The 20,857-nt window shown below is 42.0% G+C and overlaps 1 protein-coding gene across 3 annotated transcripts in view; it reads left to right on the forward strand.

Moving 5' to 3' along the window:
- The window catches only part of LOC126412774 (UHRF1-binding protein 1), a 443,324-nt gene that overhangs the window by 162,995 nt on the left and 259,472 nt on the right, over positions 1–20,857 (forward strand). For all 3 annotated transcript variants that reach the window (XM_050082540.1, XM_050082538.1, XM_050082539.1), the window contains exon 7: positions 16,432–16,864. In XM_050082540.1, coding sequence (XP_049938497.1) covers positions 16,432–16,864 — 433 coding nt within the window. The remainder of the gene's footprint in view (positions 1–16,431; positions 16,865–20,857) is intronic.

The raw sequence follows: 20,857 nt of genomic DNA on the forward strand, positions 1-20,857 counted from the left end.
CGCATCCACTGCGGGCGTCGCCGGCGGGAGAACAGGCGGCGGCAGCGGCGGCGCGTCGCCATGGGGCAAAATGGAAGGCAGCGTCGGTAACACCTGGGGATGAGGCGAGCCAATACATGGGTCCCCAGGGCGCTGACCGGGCGGCACCGTCGCTGAAAGCAGATGGGGAGCGGCAGATCCCGTGCGACGACAGAGGCGCAGCTGATTGAGATGCCGACGCACCTCACCAGAGTCCCCCAAAACCAGATACATAGCGCGGCCGAGGCAGCGAAGAATGCGCCCTGCGAGCCAACGCCGTGAACCTCGATAGTTGCGATAGTAGACAACGTCGCCAGGGGCAAAAGCAGGTGTCTGCCGCTGCACAGGAACCTGATGCGGCAGATGTAGCAAAGACATCAAGGTTCGATGAGGACGACCGTGGAGCAACTCAGCCGGCGAGCGACCATCTCGGGGCTGAGAGCGATACGAGGACAAAAAGAGCAATAACGCGTCCTCCCGAGAATGCGACGCTTTCAACTTCAACATCTGTGACTTGATAGTCCTGACCAAACGTTCAGTGCCACCGTTTGACTGTGGCAAAAACGGCGCGGATGTCAGATGTTGAATACCATTGGCCTTGCAGAATGACTGAAATTCTGCATACATGAATTGTGGGCCATTGTCGGAAACAATAGTCTGTGGAAGACCTTCAATGCAAAAGATAGCGGATAACGCTTGGATGGTGGCAGATGATGTCGTGGAAGACATCCGGACAACAAAAGGAAAATTACTGAATGAATCTACCACAACCAACCATCGAGCATTCCAGAATGGACCAGCAAAATTGATGTGTAAGCGTTGCCAAGGGGAAGTGGCTTTTGGCCATGCAAAGAATTTCCGCGGTGGTGCTGATCGTTGTTCGGCACACACCATGCAAGAAGAGCACATATTCGTAATTGCGGCATCGATTCCGAACCAAGTACAGTGCTGACGAGCAAGTTGTTTCGTTCTCACTATACCCCAATGTCCTTGGTGGAGAAGCCGTAAGACACAGGACTGTAACGAACGTGGGACCACGACCCTGGACTGATCATTATCAGAACGCAACAACAAAACACCACGTCGTACAAAAAGTCTCTCCTTGTGAGCAAAAAATCAGCGAACCAACGGATCCCCGATCCGTGACTTTGACAAGAGCCATTGAGTAGCAACGACACGCAGAACGGTAGACAGGACAGGGTCGGCAGCTGTGGCTGTAGCTACACGACGAAAATCAATCGGAAACGAGTCGAACATGTCATCGGTTTCCGAATCAATGAACATGCAAGCAAGTTCGGAGGAATCGAATGCTCTATCCTCAGCAACAGGCAAATGGGACAACGCATTGGCATTTCCGTGCTTAGCAGTGGACCGATACAAGATATCGTAGTGGTACTGCGAGAGGAAAATAGACCGGCGAATGAATTTCTGCGCTGTATGTGGAGGTACAGGCTTGGTCGGATGAAGAAGCAATGTCAAAGGTTTGTAGTCTGTGATGATGGTAAAGTGATGACCATACAAGAAATCATGAAACTTTGTAACACGAAATACGAGAGCCAATGCTTCTTTCTCGATATGTGAATAATGTCTTTGCGCCGACGAGAGTAATTTCGACGCAAAGGCAATAGGGCGATCGTGCGAACCAACTTTGTGCGCAAGCACAGCACCGATCCCGAAATCTGATGCATCCACCATCAACAAAAGGGACTTCCGGGGATCGAATGGCGTAAGGCAAGTATTGGAAATCAACGCCAATTTCAACTGGCGAAGGGCGCGTTCGCATTCCGTCGTCCAGACGAACGGAACACCTTTACGGCCTAAGCAATGAAGCGGAGCTGAAATGGAAGAGGCGTGTGGGATATATTTATGATAGTAATTAATTTTTCCCATCACACTCTGTAGCTGCTTCAAATTCTGCGGCGAAGGCAAGTCTTGTATGGCACGGAGGTGCTCTGGACTGGGATGTATGCCTTGGGCATTGAGTACATGTCCCAGATAAGGTAAGTCACGAGCAAAAAACACGCATTTGTCCTTCCGCAAACGAAGACCATTTTGTCGCAAGACCTGAAATTATGTTCTGAGATTGGCTAAATGTTCTTCCGTCTTTCCGGAGATCACAATATCGTCCAGATAGTTTGCTGCAGTAGGGACCGACGCACAAACAGTTTGTAGATATTGCTGAAACAATGCAGGGGCGGATGCACACCCGAATGGCAGTCGTTGGAATCGATACAAACCAAGATGCGTGTTAACCACCAAAACGCGCTGGGATTCTTCGTCCACCGATATTTGCAAGTACGCATCTGCTTGGTCCAACTTCGAAAAATATTTACCCGGGCACAGTTTGTCAAAAAGATCTTCCGGGCAGGGTAAAGGAAAAGTTGCAGTCACTAGTTGTGGATTCACTGTTGCCTTGAAGTCCACACAAAGTCTCAATTTTCTGGAAGGTTTTTGCAAAATTACTAAGGGTGATGCCCAGAGAGAAGCCTGCACACGTTCAATTACACCTTGTGATTCCAAATTGTGTAATGTTTTTGCGACCTCATCACGCAATGCGTGGGGAACATTGCGCACTCTGAAAAATTTCAGTTGCGCGTTTACTTTCAGTTCCAAATGTGCTTTATAGTTCTTAGCGCAACCGAGGCCCGGTGCAAAAATGTCTGCAAACTCTTCACATAGACGAGAAACACTGTCTGAAGGCACAGTCTGGTTCACTGATAGGACCTGATTGACTATAGACAAGTTAAACAACTGAAACAAATCGAAACCAAACAAGTTCACTGCAGAAGAAGAACGAAGGACGTACAATGACACAAGTTTTGTTTGTCTCTTGTATGTTGCAAGAAGGCTGCACTGACCTAACACAGGGATCTTGTGACCTGAATATGTAGTTAGCTTAACATTTGCGGCACGCAACGGAGGTGTGCCCAGCTGTTTGTACGTGTCTTGATTGATCAGTGAAACTGCAGCTCTGGTATCGAGCTGGAATGGTATCACTTTGCCGTTAATGTCCAAGTCTACAAAAAGTTTATTGTCCTGCTGACGACAAGAGCGACTGTCTCGTGCAACATGAACTGACACTGGTACAAAATCACTTGCGACTTGACGGGAGTTCCTGCGATGTCGACGCACACTATTTGTGGGACGAACACAGTCACTGTTAGAGAGAGTGGCACTGGGCGGAGTGGCATGAACTATATGAATTTCCATGGGCGAAGTGTTGCGAGCCTGAGTATCCTTGGTTCGATTCCGATTCCGGCGCGATGCAAAGGGCCTGGAATGGTTGTGAGTGGCCGATCTGAGCTTTTTCTGGCAAACACTCTGAACATGTCCTTTTTTATTACAGAAAAAGCAAATAGCTTGGCGTGACGGGCAATTCTAACGCGAATATCTAGTAGCACACCGCGGGCATGATTTTAGCACTGCATTTGCTTGCCTGCACGGCACACGTGGCTGGGAGCCTAGTGGCAGCTGCGCGGACGGGCGCGAGGGCTGTTTACTGTTCCGCGCAGCGCGCCCGGCGGGCCGGTTAATGTGACACACTGCTGGCGAAGTTTCAAATGATTTCTGAGCAAAGTCAAATGTGTCCTGCCGATCCAATATGTCCATCACTTGTTCAAGGGAGGGATTGACTAGTTTCAAAATCTGTTCCCGTATACGAACATCAGAAACGTTCTGTGCAATTGCATCACGTACCATAGTATCTGAATAAGGGAGACCACATTGACACTCAAAAGCACAATCCCTAGTAAGGCCTTGCAAGGTTGCAACCCACTCCCGATTAGTCTGACCTGCCGTACGTTTTGTACGAAAGAAGGTATACCTTTTTGCAACTACATTGACTGATTCTTTGAAATATGCATCTAATGCAGACAAAATTTCTTCATAGGACAGAGTTGCTACGTCACGTCGGGGAAATAATTTGACTATCACACGGTACGTGGTCACTCCGACGGAAGATAATAAGAAAGGCTGCCGCTCGTTACCTTGAATTCTGTAGGTGGCGAGATGGAATCCAAATTGGCATGACCACTCCGTCCAGCTTTCCAGTGCAGCACCAAAAGGATGAAAAGTTGGTGCAACTGCGTGAGGTGGCTGCGTGAGCGGTGGACCGGCGGCTGCCGCATCGTTTTGCATTGCACGTTGACCCTGGACGAGCTGTCTAAGGGCATCCAGTAAGGCCTGCGTCTGCTGATTCTGTAAGCGATAAAATTCGGACAGTACATCTGGAGATTGTGACGAAGCCATTACACAAGTAAATCAGGGCACTATGGTTACGAATGCGAATTGGCCTCGTCGCCAAAATGTTGTGGATTGGCAAGACAGCCAACCCACTATGAGAGGAAGCCGAAAGGCACGCGTTTTAGCTCACGCAGGCTGGCGTGAGGTCTGGAACAGGTCAAAGAAATGAGACTAACAAAAAACGTACGTAGCTGCTGGAATACTTAACTTTAATCCATAATTGGTGAACATCGCTCTTGACGGTACATGTTTTACAGCATCAATAGTAACTGGTAATGGTGCCTTGCTAGGTCGTAGCAAATGACGTAGCTGAAGGCTATGCTAACTATCGTCTCAGCAAATGAGAGCGTATTTTGTCAGTGAACCATCGCTAGCAAAGTCGGCTGTACAACTGGGGCGAGTGCTAGGAAGTCTCTCTAGACCTGCCGTGTGGTGGTGCTCGGTCTGCAATCACTGATAGTCGCGACACGCGGGTCCAACGTATACTAACGGACCGCGGCCGATTTAAAGGCTACCACCTAGCAAGTGTGGTGTCTGGCGGTGACACCACACAAAGTAATTGATAATTCCGAATTGACTGGCTCATTGCTGTTGCTCCCTACTGGATCCAACTCAGCATCGATGGATGGCCACAATTTAGTCCAGCTTTTCATTATGGTAGTGCTCTCCACTTTATCCCATGCTTCGGAGCTCTGAATGATCTGTCTTGAACACGCCAAATAAGCTCCGTATGGTCAAGTCGTCCACGGCCGTATGGAACTCATCCTTGAGGGGCATACGTAGGGACTCAGTTGTTCTCTGCCGTCTCCAAATTGGATGTATGTGGTTGACTCACAGCTATCTCCTTCATCGTGAGAACCCGCCCAAGTGTCGCTGTGATGCAGGGCTGACAGTGGTCCATCTTCTGATGGACTGTCCCCTTTTAGCCCCCTTGTGGCAGTCCTTTAATTTACCAGCTGCACTTCCTTTAATTCTAGGTGATGATGCCTCTATAGTTGACTCAGTTTTATGTTTTATCCGTGCAGCTGGGTTTTATCACTTGCTCTAGTGTGGGTGCTCTCGCATGATTCCTCAGGCTACACCCACTCCAGCAACTTTTAATTGTGATGTGGATACCAAAATAGTGTCTTTTATGGTAACAAGTTGTGTTGGTACCTCTATCAACGCTTTCCAGCTGGAGGTTCTGCATTTGTAGTTACGAAGTTGACTTTTACCTGATCCATCAATCACTGTAGTCCGTTTTACTCTAGTCAACTATTAGCTCTGCTTCTTTTAAGTGCCCTCTATTTTGTGTTACTGCGGTGTTCATTTTAGCTCTGTACCCCTTGGTGTTCCCTCCCTCTAGGTGCAGAGGCTATGCTTTTTCTGTATAGGCCTTTTACAAGTATGTCTGTTTGGAACTGGGGACTGATGTCCTCGATGTTTAGCCCCCATCAAACCCCAAAACCAACCAACCAACCATGCTCCGGCTGTTTCGAAAACATAACATAACATGTGTTAATTGCTTTCCTCGCCTTCAGCATAGTCTCAATAGTCGTTTTCTCTTTCGTTGAGCAAGGAGACGAGAAGTGAATGTCGATAATGACATTCCAAAATTCCCTGACCCATGGGCTGAATTAGGGCTGTCACATTGGATGGGAGAAAGAGTTCTTGTATACCATCAGACTTTAGAGAAACATCTGAAGGATGACTGGGAGCATTGTCAGTTATAAGGATAGCTTTCAGGGGAAGATTTTTCTTCTTTAGCTCTTTTCTCACTGATGGTACAAATGTTTCATAGAACCACCGAGAGAAATTTGTGTGTCCATCTACGCTTTCTTCTGAGCACAATACTGCACTGGTAGAGTATTTATGTCACTGTGTTGAAAACCACGTGGATGTTAGGATTTTCTAATCACCATAAGCAGTAGTTTATGACTCCAATTTGCATTACAACACGCCATTAATGTTTTGTGCTGTTTCTGTTGCTTATAACCACGACCTTCCTTCTCATTCTTGGTAGATAATCTTTTTGAAGGAAGCATCTTGTAAAAGAGTCCTATTTCATTAGCATTATACAAGGCGTCAGCAATTAAATCTTCTTCCTCTATTATTTTCTGTATCTTGCTTACAAACTCATCAGCATCCTTATCATTGGCTGAACGACTTTTCCCAGTGACTGTCAGCTGCCGAATGCCATGTCATTTTTTCCAGTCTGCCAAAATCGAAGATACATCAGTGACATTATTCTCAGAAAATGTTTGTTCTTGCAGATCGGAAATTGGAAACGTTAATATGATATTAGTAAACTGCAGGAGCACCCATGTTAGGGTCCCAGAATTGGTACCACTTATTAATGGTGGTTGTGGCCAGATAGTTTGTTAAAACCTGAAGTAAATAGCAAGTTCAGATTGGAAAATTTGTTGTAAATATAGATTAGATGCCAAAAGTGGTAGTGTATGCATTGCAGCAAAGAACTAAATAATAATTGGTGAAATTATCACAGATTTCAAATTTGAACACGAGTCACAAAATGGTAATTCGTTGCATTTATACTACCTGTGTTGGGAGCTTCTGGCAGTTTCCGACGACTAGAGGAAGCCGTGTGGTACTGGTGTGCAAGACTCACATGTCCCCTTCATCATTGGATTTACTTGGAGGTGCTTTGCCGATCTTCTTTTCAGGACAGCCATCTGCATCGATCTCCCCAACTTCTTCTCCGAAGATATGATGCTGTTGGGAGGAAATTTCTCTACTCTTAAAATGATTTCGTACACTCGAGATACCTTTAAATCAATCCCACTATATTTTCATTTCCACAAACAGAACACCACATAACAGTTTTCATGTAAATGAATCATATTTCGTAACCCCAATGACTTGCGGTCTATCAGAAACTATTAAGTACTTTAATAATAAATACAGTTCCAGAAATCTCTCAGAGTTCTCGCAAGTCCACCATCAGCATCTCTAGAGAGTCAGTAAGTAAGTCAGTGTCTTTTTCTTTTCTTAACATAATTCAACTGTTCACAATAATGACTGACGTAGCAATGTCACGGAGTAAAGCGCACTTGCTCCTTGTGCTGGGCATGTAGCTTCTGTGGTGAGTGTGGCAACCACATGCCCGCATTGATCAACCATCCACATTGTGGCATCCCCTAGATACATGTCCACCCTGTGCACACAAAAAACCAGCACGAAGTAGACACCCTCCCGTACTCACTTTCGTACGTTGTGTTCGGGTGTTCGAGACGCTGGAAAGCTGAGGGTCTCTAGAATTTATGTGAAAATTCTCGAGGACCTACATATACCTCCCCTTAGCTCGAACACTCGATATTTTATACATATTCAACATGTACATTGACATCATACTTAATGACAACCCACCTCTCTTAAGATATTCATTTACTCCATAATTCTAGATATATATGTATTTTTCATAAATTCTTGAACTTCACTGGGTAAGCTGACTCTTTACTCAATTTTGATACCTTTGAAGAATATAAACCTTTATTTACTACTTCAATCCGCTTTATTCTTACTTCTGTATTTTGAGGACTCTCCTTTCAGTTCCCCTCATAAATTCCAGGTGTCATGGACCCTTAAACATTTTATCCTTTACCCTTTACCCTTAATCCTTTATGCTGCTCCTTCCTTCGTTCGTACGGACTAGTACTGTTCTATACAGCTTTCTGTAGTCTGGAGAAACTCTGGAGAAAATTTATGAACCTGTTCTTTCTAACAACCATAAATCTTATTAACACTAGAGGTATTAAGAATTCAAACTTACCAGAATAATTCCTACCAAATATGTGATTTCCCTTAGGAACAGTACTTATCTCTTAACTATCTGTTGATCCTATGGGTAACCTTTCTCCTGTCGTTCTGTTAGGTACGCCCCTTTCTTCTCCCCATATTGTATGGCACAGGTCAATCCCCTTCTTGGTGCCCCTGCCCGCACAGTATAGGTCAGCCCCTCTTTGGTCTGCCTATCTGACCTTTTTTCCATTCATTAAATGTTGGGTGCCCCCCCCCCCCCCCCCCAATCCTTTGTTAGTTGGGAGTCGATGACATGGAGAGAAATTTTAAGGAAAAGCTAGCAACCACGGACACCATAAATATAAGCAGTCTGGAGGGACAAGAAATAATCAATCTAGAAATTACCGATAGTATAATCTCCGGAAACGTTGCGACTGTTGCTTTTCCCAAATGTAATGATAATAACAATCTTACTGATGACTCATGGAAAGAATTCAAACTTGTCCATGACAAAGTAGAACATAAGATAACTTTACCTGCTGTTGGGTTACATAGTAAAGTGGAGATTGTTTTGTTGTGGGGAGACTTTCACACAAAATTTAACAAGAGGTACTGGTGTGCACTTGCTTAAGTGAGGTTAATGTCATATCCATGGGATCTGGGTGGAGTCCTATCTGTTCCCCAGGGATTTTAACATTCTATGTTAATGGGCGGAGTGATGACCGTCGGTTCCTGAGTTGTTTTCGGTGTTACTTCCACATTAGTTTTCCTACACCGAATTCCTTTCAAATCTCCAACTATTTTGTAAGCTATTCATAACCTCTTAAACTATCTTATCATGTTAGTATTTAAGTGACCGAATATGACTAAAAGATTGTGACTATTTTAAGAGAATCACGAAAAAACAATGATCTCTAAACATAAAATGGAATGAACAGAATAGAGTATTATACTTAGGAATTATATAATATGAAGTGACTGAGGGAATAACTATTTGATTATAGTGTATAATTGTCTATTTAGTATAGAATATTTTATAACTTTTATGAGAGGTCATGTAGACAGGGAGGGTTTAGATCGATTTTGGAAGGGGGTGGTAGTGTAGATACAAACATGACTAATACTACACACAAACACACACACACACACACACACACACACACACACACACCGCACCTTTCAAACAACCCTCACAGACAAGTGTAACTGATTCTTCACCATTTGCTGTTCCATAGGAGTTGCTAAGATCTTTCTTTGGGTACTTCAAACGTGAAGGTGAGAATGTCCGTTCTGCAGGAGACGTTTAACATCATACCTCCTCTGGCTTCTCACTCAAGTACCGGCGAAGTAGGGATCCTGGGGTAGGGGGGTGGGTTGGATTTCCTGTCTTTGTGGCTATCTTCTTTTACTTCTTCAATCTTAGCAATCGTTGCTATTTTTTTTCTTTCTTACTTCTCATCTGAGTACCGGTCTATCTTTCCCTATTTCCGTATGCATACACTTCTATTGCTGAAGTCCTTCTTACTTTCCATGGTTTCCTATAACCTTCAACTTATTTTACATAAGTAGGTCGAAGAATCAGGCTACACAAATACACTCCCACGTACACCTAATCAAAGACGGAAACACAAACAATAAATAAGCATTCAGGGCAATAGCTTATAAGAACCATCAAGTGATGTAGGGGGAAGTATGTGCACATGGTAAGACATGAGGACATGGTGTTATAGGTGATGGTTCTACATCGACTAATTCTAAAGCTATATAGAGAACTGACTAACTTACTGACTCTCTAGAGATGCTGATGGTGGACTTGAGAGAACTTTGAGAGATTTCAGGAACTGTATTTTCGGGATAGCCGGCTGGGTCGATCTCCCCAACTTCTCCGAAAATATGATGCTGTTCGGAGGAATTTTCTATATATATATATATATATATATATATATATATATATATATATAAAAAAATAAGAATGACTTGTCAACTTGTTGAATAGTGGGACATTCTGATAACCTAAGTAAAGATGATATACCCTTTGATAGCCTAAGTATATATAATAAGTATCGAGTTGTATATAGAGGTATGGTAGAGAGGTGTAAAAGTGAAGGACAAATCTAGGATATGAAATTAAGTATTAATGAGCAATATTGGAGATTAAAGTAGATTTTTTGATTTTACTGGATAATATTTAGTGATAGTATATGGGGTGATGAACCATCTAAAATATCATCACCTCTAACTGTACTAGTTACGGCGCTATAGTCTTTGAACAGTTTCTTGATTTTTATTTTCTACTTGAACGATTATTGTCTTTCGCTCACTCGGCGTAGAGTTTAAGGCTGTGTTGGTGATCAGGTGTAGAATTGGCACCGGGAATAGCACAGGCACTGGCAGTGTCAAACGTTGGTTGCGGCTTTGGCGTCGGCGAGCGGACGCGAAGTTGGCAACGGTGAACGGCAGCCGTTGCAGTCAGCAACAGTGGCGGGTTACTGCGTCAGTGTTGACGGCTGGTTACTGCACCGATGGCGGTGGCTGGTTAGTTCGTCAGCATCGGCAGGTTACTGCGTCACCGTCAGTGGCTGGTTACTGCATGTGTGAGAATTGCTTCCTTCCCACACCCAAATCATCTTAATCGAAATATTTTCTTAATCTTCTTTTATGTAGTATTCATTAAATCATTCATCCCTTTTTCTGTTTGGGGTGCAGCCAATTCTGCAGAACAGTTTCTCAGTCTTGTTACTGCTGGTTGCTATGGCAACTCTCAATACTTCTTGTCTCAATTCACTTCAAAAATTCCTCCTTTCCCGAGTCCTGATCACGTTGGTCGTCACGTTCTGGCGGTTTGCGGCGACTAGAGGAAGCTGTGTGGTGCTGGTGTGCAAGACTTACACGTCTCCTTCATCGTTGGACTTATTTGGAGGTGCTTTGCCGATCTTATTTTCGGGATAGCCGGCTGGGTCGATCTCCCCAACTTCTCCGAAAATATGATGCTGTTCGGAGGAATTTTCTCTAATCTTAAAATGATTCTGTACACTCAAGACACTTTTAAATCAATCCCACTATATTTTCACTTCCTCAAACAGAACACCACATAACAGTTTTCACATAAATGAATCATATTTTGTAAGTCCAATGACTCGCAGTCTGTCAGAAATTATTAAGTACTATTACAATAAATACAGTTCCTGAAATCTCTCAAAGTTCTCTCAAGTCCACCATCAGCATCTCTAGAGAGTCAGTAAGTTAGTCAGTGTCTTTTTCTTTTCTTAACATGATTCAGCTGTTCACACTAATGACTGACATAGCACCATCACGGAGTAAGGTGCGCTTGCTCCTTGTGTTGGGTGTGTAGCGTCTGTGGCGAGTGCGACAGCCACTTGCCTGTGTCGATCAACCGTTCACATTGTAGCATTCTGTAAATACACGTCCACTCTGCGCACACAGAAAACCGGTGCGAGGTAGACACTCTCCCGTCTCTGTTCGAGAGGGTGGAAAGCCGATGGTCTCTAGAATTTGCGTCGAAATTCTCGAGGCACTACAAGCTGCAAATAGAACTTGGAGAATTTTGTGAAGGAGTAATCATGCTATTGTAGTAGTGGGTGACTTCAACTTGCAAGATATAGAATGGAAGAGTCATGTGATCGAAACTGGAGTCAGAGACTGGAATTCATGTCATATTAGTCTGAATATCTTGTCCAAAAATTACTTTGAGCAGATAGTTTGAGAACCAACTTGTAAAGGTAATTTCTTAGACCTCTTAGGAATGATCAGATCCAACGTTTCGAATCAATTAACATTGAGGAGGGTATCGATGATCATAAGGCAGTGATAATGTCTATAACTACAAGTATTGTTAAGAAAGATAGGAAAATATTTTTGCTTAGCAAGAATGACAAGATACAAGTTACTGAGTACCTGATTTGTCAGCAAAAATATTTATCACTGTGGATGAAGATGTTAAACTCAAGTGGAAAACATTCAGAAGCATCATTCAGTACGCATTAGAAAAGTATGTTCTGAGCAAGGTTGTAAGGGATGGGAAGGAATCAGCATGGTTTAGTAGCCATGTTAGAAAACGACTAAGTAAAGAAAGAGAGCTTCACCACAGATTCAAAAGAAGTTAAAGCCTAGCTAACAAACAAAAGCTGAATGAAGTCAAAATAAGCATAAGGAGAGCAACGAGAGAAACCTTCAGTGACTTTAAAAGTAAAGTTTGCCTGCAGAGCTGAACAAAAATGGTAAGAGGTTTTGGCATTTGGTGAAAATCAGTTAATGGATGGCCATCATCTATTCAGTCATTCTGTGACCAGATTGGCACTGAACAAGAGACGAGGGAGAGAGAGCCAAAATACTGAATTCGATCTTTCGAAATTGTTTCACCACAGAAGAGCGTATCAAGATCCCTCCTTTCAATCATCGTATGAACATCAAAGTGGTAGGCGTTGAGGTAACTGATCGTGGAATAGAAATGCAGCTACAGTCACTTAGTAGTGAAAACGCATCAGAATCAGATAAGATACCTATAGATTCTACAGAGATGCACTGGTCATCCCCATTTTTAAGAAGGGTCACAGGACAGATGCACACAATTATAGACATGTATCACTGACATCACTCTTTTGTAAAATTACGGAGCATGTTTAATGCTAATGTACTATGTCATTTTGGGAAAATGAAAATCTCGTCTGTAAAAACCAACATGGAGTCTGGAAACCGAAATCTGGTGAAACTCAGCTCGCTTTGTTCCTCTATGAGTTCCACAGTGCTCAGGTTGATGCTGTGTTCCTTGACTTAAGGAAGGCATTTGACACTGTCCTGCATTACCATTTTGTGATGAAAATATGAAATTACGGAGTATTGGACCAGATTTTCAACTGGATTTAGGACTTCCTTATAGATAGAACTCAACATTTAGCTCTTAACAGAACGAAATTGGCAGATGCAAAGGTAATTTTGGGAGTATCCCAAGGACATATGACAGGACCCTTACCATTTATGACTGCTTAAGGTTCTTCACAGACAATGAGATTGGCCCTAAGAATGTAGCAATGCCAGAAGACTGTACTGATTTGCAAAAGGACCTGCAGAGAAGTTATGAAGGGTGCATTGGCAGTTGACCCTGAATGAATGTAAATAAATGTAACACACTTCAAATACATAATGTACAATGATGACAAATTGCTGGAAACAGTTATCTACCGTAAAATATGTAGGAGTAACCAGCTGAAACGACCTTAAGGGGAATGACGACATTAAACAAACAATAGGAATAGCAGATACTGGACAGAAATTTATACGAAGAATCTTAAGGAAATGTAACTCATTCATGAAAAAAGTGTCTCAAGAAGCATTTGTTTGACTGTATCCTGAATATTCTTCATCAACCTGGGATCCTTATCAGGTAGGACTGATAGAAGAGAGAGTGGAGATACAACAAAGAGTGGCACACTATGTCACGGGATTTGTTAGTCGGCGTGATAGCATTACAGAAATGCTTGACAAAATCCAGCAGCAGACACTACAAGAGAGGCATTGTACACCAGAGAGAGGTTTAGTATTGAAATTCTAAGAAAATACATTCCAGGAAGAGTTGAACAACATATTATTTTCTCCCACGTACATCTTGTGAGATAACCACAAGAAAGTTTGAGAAATTGGAAGTAATACAGAAGCTTGCTGACAGTCATTCTCCCCATGCACCATTTGTGAATGGAATGGAGACAGCACAATCAGTTATTACTATCAGAAATACACACTGCCACACACCATCAGGTGTCTTGCGATATGTTAAATGTTGATGTAGGTATGTTGTAAACTGATTTTTCTCTTTGATGGTGCATAGGTACAATAGCCTAAGAATAGTGAAATGCAGCTCAGTGTATGGTATATTTCCATATTTTGTGACAAGTTTGTTGTTACCTCTTGCCAGAAAAATGTTTTAATGTTTTTTTTTTTTTTTTTCCATTAGCACCATTTCACTTGGGATCTGTGTAAGAGACATCAGCGTCTTTCATTTCTATGTAAATATGTATTATGTATTCTTGTCATGTTCCACATCCTTGAGAATCTCCTCACTATGGAGAGTGCATCTAATATAATCATCTAATACTCCTTGGTGTTGTGACAATATTATGAAAGAGATGGATTACTACTCACCATATAGCAGAGATTCAGAGTCGCAGATAGGCACAACAACAAGACAATCAAACAAGCAGGCTTTTGGCCAAAAAGTCCGTCATCAGAGTTAGACAGCACACACACACACACACACACACACACACACACACACACACACGCACGCACGCACTCTCTGGCTGCCGAGCTGCAGACTTCGCAGGACATCTGATGGTTTGTGGTGGAACGTACTTCTGATAGGGCTAACTGATCACTCCGTCTGCATTCCATTCACAAAGGGTGCATGGGGAGACTGACTGTCAGTAAGCCTGTGTATTAGCTCTCCAATTTTGTGTGTGTGTGTGTGTGTGTGTGTGTGTGTGTGTGTGTGTGTGTGTGTGTGGGTGCGTGCGTTTGTATATGTGTATGTGTGTGTTTTCTAATTCTGACTAAGATCTTTTTGGCCAAAAACCTACTTGTTTAACAGTCTTTTTGTTGTGCCTATCTGCGACTCACTGTCTTCGCTATATGATGAGTAGCAATCTATCCTTTTCATTATATTATCATTATTCCATCCTGGATTTTCCATAGTTTGGTTTCTTGGTGAAATTGCGATTGAATTTGACATGCTGAGGAATTGTGTTGCAGTTAATTGATTTCATGTCATAACTATGTAAATTTTGAAATTTGGCCTTGAAATACTTTTGCATTTCACACATACGCAACAGACCTAGGTGGCATACCTTCTCTTCTCGTGGCACCTAAATTTTCTTTTGCAATGCTATGTCTTTGTTGTGGTACTCTTGAATATATTTCTGTAGCTGCCCTGTATTTTCTGAAATTAGCCCAGAGCCTCAAGCAGTGCCCTAATATTGGTTTCCATTTTCAAAATACTGATATGTAGCTTTATTGCACAATGACTGAACACATACACAATGTCAGCCAAACTTGCTAAAATGTAATACTGGTATACAGAAAAAATTGTTTTCACTTTATTGGAACTATGCCAGCCTGCTAGAGCAGAGACTAGCAAACCTTAAAGAAAAACTTTACCCTGTACCAATGTATCACTTTCTGTGAATCACTACACTTTTTAGGAATGCTGTGGGCACAGTTAGTGCACTCCTGCCTCTAAAATCTTAACACATATTCATCCTACAAAGCAGCTCAAAAGGCATCCACCTGTAGCGTTGCAAGATGTGCTGGCGTCTCAGATGTACTGGCAGCAGTTGTAATTGAGGTGACAAAAGCAGTTTGCCAGATCTTTGCACTATGTACATAATACAGCTGCACCAGTAAATGCTGTGGTCAGTGATGACATGGTGTTGTCTGCTCTGTTTCTTTCCAAACATGGGTGTGGCCAGTGGCAATGGCACCAATTGGACTTCTCGTATACAGCTATCAAATTATGTTCAAGAGACTCCTACTATGGATCTCAAAATTTCAAAAGCATTTTCAGAAAAGTGTGGCATTCTATCTGCATCACAGTTATCTATTTGTCAACTGTTTTCTGTTCCATTAGTACTGAATGCATTATAGTCCCTTACACATTAAGGCAATGTTTAATCTGGATGTTGACTTTTTCTTTTCTTCAGTTTCCAATTATTGCACTTCCTTCTAGGGTATCTGTTTAAGTAAATCAAGCTTCAAACCCTTTATCTTCTAAAGTGGGCTAAGTATGTGGGAACTTTAATACTACGCTTTTATTTATATTATTTTTAGCCAAAATCATCGTCCTATCATTTCTGGACATACTGACTCCAATACCCAAATTGAAGTGACATTAGCTGATTTCGCTAGAATTTCCATTTCATAGTTGGGTTTAGTTCGGAAGTTCATCATTCGATAAGTCGTATGCCAGTCGGTATTGAGTATTATTTATATAAATGTTTTAGAAACAATCCAAAGTAAAATCTTTGTCATCTTTATCACCATTATTTGATAACAGTATCACATGTGCAATGTATTTTGTCTATGTATGTGGTTAAAGGTACAATTTATCGTAGCGGTATTTCTATTCTCCACTGTATTTTCTCTGACACACACACCAGATTACGTGTAGCAGCATACACCATAAGTAGTATACCATGTTCAGAATGTTTGACTGTTTGGTTCTCTTCCATACTTGTCGATAAAACAACAGATTTAGGTGTAAAAGTGATAAGTTACACCAACTGTTTCAAACCATGAATCAGGTGAAAAAGATCTGCAAAATTCATGAAGACATAATTTCTTTCTCTCTGTGAAATTATATATGTTGCAAAATTGCTTTAATTTATAAACAATAAAATTGTAATTTATTGTTTTTAATTTTTGTAGTTGGATTACTATCCATACCATCTGGCTGTGGGAAATCGAAAGCACTGGCCAGTCTATTGGGAAGAAATGTACCCTCATACACAATGGCTCTCACAGGCTCTGAGTACTTTTCGTGCACGGCTGTTGGACATTGTAGACCAGGGAGCTGGTGTTGGCCATCACGCACCTGTTGGCCGTGCTCAGCAACAAAACCCACACCAACAGCAGCAGCAGAAGAACTTAGGAGCTCAGCATGGAGATTCAAATGTGAAACGCAGCCATAATGCACAGCCTTCATCTGGATCTGCCACCAGTGGAAATCCGATGAAGACGTACATATTGCGGGAGCTCTCAAAGCTCATGACTTCGTGTTTTGTACTCAGGATCAAAGACTTCACATTGTACCAAGTGACAACCACAAAACGCAAACAGAAACCAAAAATATTTATTGCAGGTTAGTTGAAATTTACCTTATGATGTTGTTATCCTTAAACTGCCAATATATGTTGCTCATGATGCAATAGGGAGTTAATTTTTGGTAAGAGAAATCAGTTGATATATTTAACTAAAAGGCAAATGATACATGAATATAAGAATTTATTTCATACTGTGCTTGTTACTGTGGCCTAGTTAAATGCAGGTACCTCTGTTCTTACAGCTGTCTGCTTCTCAACTGTCATGTGAATTTTGTGCAGGAAAAAGGCATTGAATTTTAAGCCCACTTTTCCCTTTGGAGACATCTTATAAGTGTGTAGTAGTACAATTACCAAGTGTCTCTAAAAATGTCTGCAGCGATGTACTTGTCCGTTATATGTTTTGAAGTTTGGAGAATTGCATAACGCTAAAATTTTATATGCATCTTAAGAACATCGGCACTCTGTGAAGGATGATCAAAAGTTACAGAAAAGTAAGAAATTACAGAGATGTGACGTGGATACATTTAAAAAACCATAGGTTTTTGAGTGCTGCAAGGAGAGCATTAGGCAACAATTGTCTGAAATGGAGGAAAGGAGTACAATAAAATGTGAATGGGTAGCTTTGAGAAATGGAGTAGTGAAAGTAGCAGAGGAACAAATCGGGAAAAAGACAAGGTCCATTAGATATCCATGAACAGTTTGAAATATTGACTTTAACTGACAAAAGGAGACAATATAAAATGCCCAGCAGGCAAAAGGAAATGCAGATGTCTAAGAAGTAAAATAGTGAAACCGTAGTGAGTAGAGGAGAAATATTTAGATCCTTGGAAGAATATATCAGGACAAAACTGTTCTGCCTTTTATGCAAGCTGTACGATTCAAGTTAAATGCCCTCACTATTTAAGAAGAATGTAATAATTCCAATTCCAAATAAGGCAGGTGCTGACAGTAATGAATATTATTGAACCATCAGTTTAATAAGTTATGGTTTGAAAATATTAACATTAATTATTTACTGAAAAATTGAACAACTGGCAGTAGTCAACCTTAGGAAAGATCAGTTGTTGTTCCAGGGAAATGGAACAGCATGGGAAGCATATCTTCGAAGACAGACTGAAGACCTACATTTGTAGCAATGGTAATGTAGAGAAAGCTTTTGATGCTGTAGCTTGGCATACACACTGTATGGTTCTGAGGGTGGGGAGTTATTTACAGTTTTTACAGAGATCAGATTACAATTATGAGTACAAGGACATGAAACGAAGGCAGTAGTTGAGAAGGTAATGAGGTGGGATTGTAGCCTGACCTGTGTTATTCATTCTGTTCATAGACTGGACACTAATGGGCCTAAAAATAAATTTAGGAAATCTATCAATACATGAAAAGGAAAGTTGCTACTCACTATCTAGTGGAGATACTGAGTCGCAGTTAGGCACAACAAAGAGACTGTCACAAATAAGCTTTTGGCCAACAAGACCTGTGTCAAAAATAGATGACACAGTTGAATCCACACTGTGAACAACAGCAGCAGTGCATGGCGGGAGTGGCAACTGGGTGGGGGTAAGGAGGAGGCTGGGGCGGGGAGGGGGAGTCATAGCAAGCAGTTGAGGTTCGGGAGGAATGTGGATAGGATATCCTCACCCTCGATCCAGATCACAAAGATGTCATCAGTGAATCTGAACCAGGTGAGAAGTTTAGGATTCCTCTAGATGGTCAATGAATAGGTTGGCATAGAATGGTGCCGTGCAGGTGCACGTAGCCTAGGTTTGTAGCAGATGTATCTCAGTTCACTCCTCCATCCAACTGTAATCCACCCCCACTGCCCCCAAATCACCCCCTGTTAACTTTCCCAAATTCCTTAACCTCGAACCTTGCCTCACTATCATCCCCCAAATCCCTCAACACGCAAACTAACCTTACATCTGGAGAAAGAACCACAGTCCATCATCTAAAAACTGATCCTGACCTTATAATCCTACCTGTGGACATTGGCTCCACCATTGTTGTTTTGAACAGCAAGGATTACCCGTCAGAAGGACTCCACGACTCCACCAGCTGTCAGATGCATCCACCTACAAACCTCTCCATAGTGAACCCATTCCAGTAATCCAGCAGGATCTCTAGTCACTCCTCCAATCCTTATGCCCATCTCAGTATCTGTCCCTGCAGTCCATCTGTCTGCTCACCCCTACCACTCCCTGCACTCCTACCTTTTACATGTTTCCTAAAGCCCATAAACCCAACCACCCAAGATCCCCATCATGGCCCACTGAGAGAATCTCTGGTCTTGTAGAGCAACACCTTCAACCTATCACTCGGTACCTACCCTCCTTTATAGAAGATACCAACCATTTCCTCCACCGACTCTCCACAGTTCCTGTCCCTTTACCACACGGTGCCCTGCTCGTCACTGTTGATGCCACCTCCCTGTACACTAACATTCCTAATGCCCATGACCTTATTGCTATATAACACTAACTTTCCAGACGCCCTATGGATTCCAAACCAACAACCTCCTTCCTAGTCGCAATGACAATCTATATCCTCACCCACAATTACTTCTCCTTTGAAGGCATTACCTACAAACAAATCTATGGTACAGCTATGGACACCCACATGGAACCATCCTATGCCAATCTATTCATGGGCCATCTAGAGGAATCCTACCCCTCCCCTCCGTCTAACCTCTCAAATTCACCTAGCTGCCATGCCTTCACTCCACCTCATCCTTGCGCACTCCCCAGCACTTCACTGTCTCCCACTCCTACCCTGCTGTCCCTCCCTCCCCATGCCAGCCTCCTCCTTACCCTCACCCAGTTGCCACTCTCATCATGCACTACTGCTGCTGCTTGTAGTGTGGGTTCAGCTGCCAGAGACTGCAGTTAAATGTGTGTGAGTTTAGTTTATGTGTGTGTGCGGTCTATTTTTGATATAGGCATTCATGGCTGAAAGCTTATCTGTGACAGTCATTTTGTTGTGCCTATCTGGGACTCAACATCTCTGCTATGTGGTGAGTAGCAACTTTTCGTGTATTGTTACATTACATCCTGGATTTTCTATTGTTTGCTTTGTAAAATGTATTCAAGTGTAGTTAGAAGAAATAAAAACTCTGAGATTTACAAGTTAAATTTTAATTGTGTCAGAGATGGAAAAGGGCTTGGAAGATAAAATGAATAGAACGGAGAGTCTTGAAAAGAGGTTATAAGATGAACATCAATTAAAGTAAAACAAAAATACTGGAATAAATTGAATTAAATGTTGCGTTTCTGGGGGAATTAGATTAGGAGATGAGTTTCACTGACAAAAGAAAAAAAAAAATCTGAAAAAACTGCAAAATTGCTAACATGAATTGTAGATAAATGCTGGGAAGTCTTTTCTGAAGCTATTTCTCTAGAGTGTAGCCTTGTACAGAAGTGAAACATGGGTGATAAACAGTTCAGGCAAGGAGAGAAAAGGAGCTTTTGAAATAGTGGTGCAAGAGATGACTGCTGAAGATTAGATAGTTTGATTGAGTAACTAATGAGAAAGTACTGAATTTAATAGGGGAGAAAAATATTTGAAGCATCTAGACTAGAAGAAGGTGTTGGTTGATAGGATACATCCTGAAGCATCAAGGAATAGCATATTTGGTAATGGATGGAAGTGTGGCTGACCAAAATTGTAGAGACAGTCCAAGGCTTGACTACAGTAAGCACATTCAAATGTATGCAGATTGCAGTAGCTACAAAGAGCCGAAGAGGCTTGCATGGAATAGGTTAGCAAGAACAGCTGCATCAAACCAGTCTTTGGACTGAATACCACAATAACAACAACAGTCTTTATGTAATTCAAAATGTTTCTGATCCTTCTTTCATTCATTACATTTTTATTACGCTTTGTACAGTTGGAATTATTCCTGGAACACATGGTAATTGTTACTGTCTTACATAAATAACTTTTATTTGTATTTGTATTTTCAGTATTTTACATTATCCAATACCAGAAGGTTGAAAATACTTTTTGCTGCAGATTTTATCCAGGACTTATGCTGC

The sequence above is a fragment of the Schistocerca serialis genome, chromosome 7 (assembly GCF_023864345.2).
Source record: "Schistocerca serialis cubense isolate TAMUIC-IGC-003099 chromosome 7, iqSchSeri2.2, whole genome shotgun sequence".
NCBI classification, from domain to species: domain Eukaryota; kingdom Metazoa; phylum Arthropoda; class Insecta; order Orthoptera; family Acrididae; genus Schistocerca; species Schistocerca serialis.